We start from the raw sequence: 2,635 nt of genomic DNA, 5'->3' as shown, positions 1-2,635 counted from the left end.
TATACATGCATACATACATACATACATACATACATACATACATACATACATACATACATACATACATACATACATATATATATACATACATACATACATACATACATACATATATATATATATGACTGATTAGGTAGGGGGTTCAATCACAAAAATCTATAGTGTTTTTGAGAATCGATACAATATCATAAAACAGAATATCGCAAGACAATATTTTTCTATATTTTCTTGCACCCCTACTGAACGTATTTGCAAAATGTTCATTGTCAGTGTTTATAGCTTCATGGAACCATGTAAAGAGACACTAAACACACTTGGGTCAAAGATTCCCTCCGGACTTGTATTAAGACATATATACAAATAATCTATTCTGTCTCTGATGAGCAATTTGCACCTTGCATGGCAGCCTGTGCCATCAGTGCATGAATGTGACATGTCGTGTTAAGCACTTTGTGGCATCAAAAGACTAGAAAGGCGCTATATAAGTGCAGCCCATTTACTAAGGTGGAGTTATTTTTTCAAAATACAAGTAATACACTCAACCCACCTGTGGTTACTGAGACTAGCCATGTCTCGGACTGTCTGTGCTGTCTCTGAGGCAAAGTCCAGAGCTCCAGCCACCGGCTTGGTCACAGTGCCGACCAGACCTTTACCCAGGCCTGAGAAGAAGCCGCTGACTCCACCCTCCGTCTTTACCCCCTCCACTGTGGAAGTGATGATGCTCGTCATGCCTCCAATGATACCTAGGGGAGGGGGGAGTTTATTTAAAAGGAAACTTGCAGAGATAATAACTTCAAGGAAAACAGAAAGGTATAGGGCAGTTTCTCATACACAGTGTATTTACAATGGAGCTTCTGAGATTATACAGCGCCGGGCTGGAGTTATATAAACACTGTGGCAGCTTTAGCGAATGTGATTCATCCCTGAGCACTGCCACTGCCACCAGGAAGGTAGAAAGGAAACTCTCTAGGCTCCAAAAAAACCCCCCAAAACAAGATAATAAGCGTGACGACATCAACCCCAGGATACTAAAGTGTGTGCTGGGCAGCTTGCAGCAGCATTCAAGCACCTTTTCAAACCTTCCTTGAAGTTGAAGTTCTATGGAAGACCAAAAGCATTATTCTAGTGTATTTTCATGACCCACAAGGCCTTCTCACAGCTGGACAACACTGTGAGAGTCATGTACTTTGATTTATCGTGCTTTCAACACCATGAAGGCCTGCATCCTAAAGGAAAAACTTCTGGTGATGCAACTGGACCAGACACCGCATCCTGCGATACATGTACATTTACTGTGTGTTGTTAAAAGGAGTTCGGTCTAGACCTGCTCTAATCTAAAAGTGTCCTGGATAACTCTGCTTATGAAATTGGCCGCTATACAAATAAAACTGAATTGAATTGAATTGCTCCTCACTTTTTCAACAATAAATAAATACATTTACAGTATCTGTGTTTAACAAATAATTAGCCAGATTTTTCAAACTCCTCCACAAAAGTGGGGTTTTAGGTGTTTATTTAGACACTTACTAAATGATTCCCTTGCTTTGTAAATTTAACCATACACAGAAAGTTTTCCAGGTCATACCATGAGCCAGTCCATGGATCCCTGCTACCAGGTGCTCTCCACTGGTGGCTCCGTGGTATCTGATGTACTCTCGCTCACTCTGGTGCCGGTTGTCCATGGTCTTCCCCAGTCCGTCTGATAAAGTCCCTGCAAACTGACCAACAGAGAACAGGAGGATGTTCATACTACATTACCTCTACTTTTACAATTTTAATAGTTTTTAGGCACCTGTACAAACCTGGTCAAGTATGCAACAGCAAAGCATTTATTTGTGAACTACCAATGTGAACAAAAAAGAATGTTGTAAAAATTATAAAACTTACAAGATAAAAAGCAACACATGTAATAAAAGCGTTACTTTACAGCTCAGCAGGGGTGTACCTTGGCAGCAGAGTTGGACACACCATGGGTCACATTGCGTATGAGGCCGCCCACGTTGCCGTACTTGATTAGCTCAGACACGCCCTCACTGACGTCGTTGAGGAGGCCCATGGGGTTTCCCAGAAAGTCCACAGAACCCAGAATCTGGGCTGCCTGGCTGATCAGCTCCTACAGACAAGAAACACTGCAAAGTACTGATCTGACGCAAGCTGGACAGTCTACCACATCACGACACACCTGTATGTGATATCTGTCAATCTAACAACTCATAGGTGATGGGAATGCAAATATATAGTTAAAATTATACAGAATTTACAGTTGAGGATTTGGGGCAGAGCTTAACATTAATGCTTGGGGCAAGTAAACTCTGAGTTTGGGCACATGGAATGCCTCATGCAGCTGTCCAATCAGGCAAATGAGCAATAAAAACTCAACTGAAACTCCAAAACTATGGCGTCTTTGATCAGCAACTGCTTTGATGCGCTTGTAGCACATTATGCACGGCACTCAAGTGTGGACACAACAGTGGAAATACACATTCACAAAGTTTCTGCAAGATCATCTCTGTGTTCTACAGATAAGGCAATTCTAGTGTCGTAACACAAGAGATTAGTCTACAGTCACTCTTGAGAGAGCACAAGTACATGCAGCCAACTCCAAGCAGGATCTGTGAGCATTACTGGGCAGCTG

The 2,635-nt window shown here is 41.9% G+C and overlaps 1 protein-coding gene across 1 annotated transcript; it reads right to left on the bottom strand.

The window, feature by feature from the left end:
• Window positions 1-495: 495 nt before the first annotated feature.
• On the bottom strand, window positions 496-2,570 carry LOC118337715 (vacuolar protein sorting-associated protein 13D-like). The gene is made up of 3 exons (XM_035674816.1): window positions 1,946-2,570; window positions 1,586-1,718; window positions 496-743 (listed from the first exon to the last, which is right to left on the bottom strand). Exons 1-3 carry the CDS (start codon window positions 2,054-2,056, stop codon window positions 511-513), a joined length of 477 nt encoding a protein of 158 aa, XP_035530709.1. The 5' UTR covers window positions 2,057-2,570; the 3' UTR covers window positions 496-510.
• Window positions 2,571-2,635: the final 65 nt, after the last annotated feature.

The sequence above is a fragment of the Morone saxatilis genome, unplaced genomic scaffold, assembly GCF_004916995.1.
Source record: "Morone saxatilis isolate NCDOM2014 unplaced genomic scaffold, NCSU_SB_2.0 Contig344, whole genome shotgun sequence".
Classification (NCBI taxonomy): Eukaryota; Metazoa; Chordata; class Actinopteri; family Moronidae; genus Morone; species Morone saxatilis.
The sequence above is the reverse complement of the archived record's forward strand: the minus strand, read 5'-3'. Positions and strand labels throughout refer to the sequence as shown.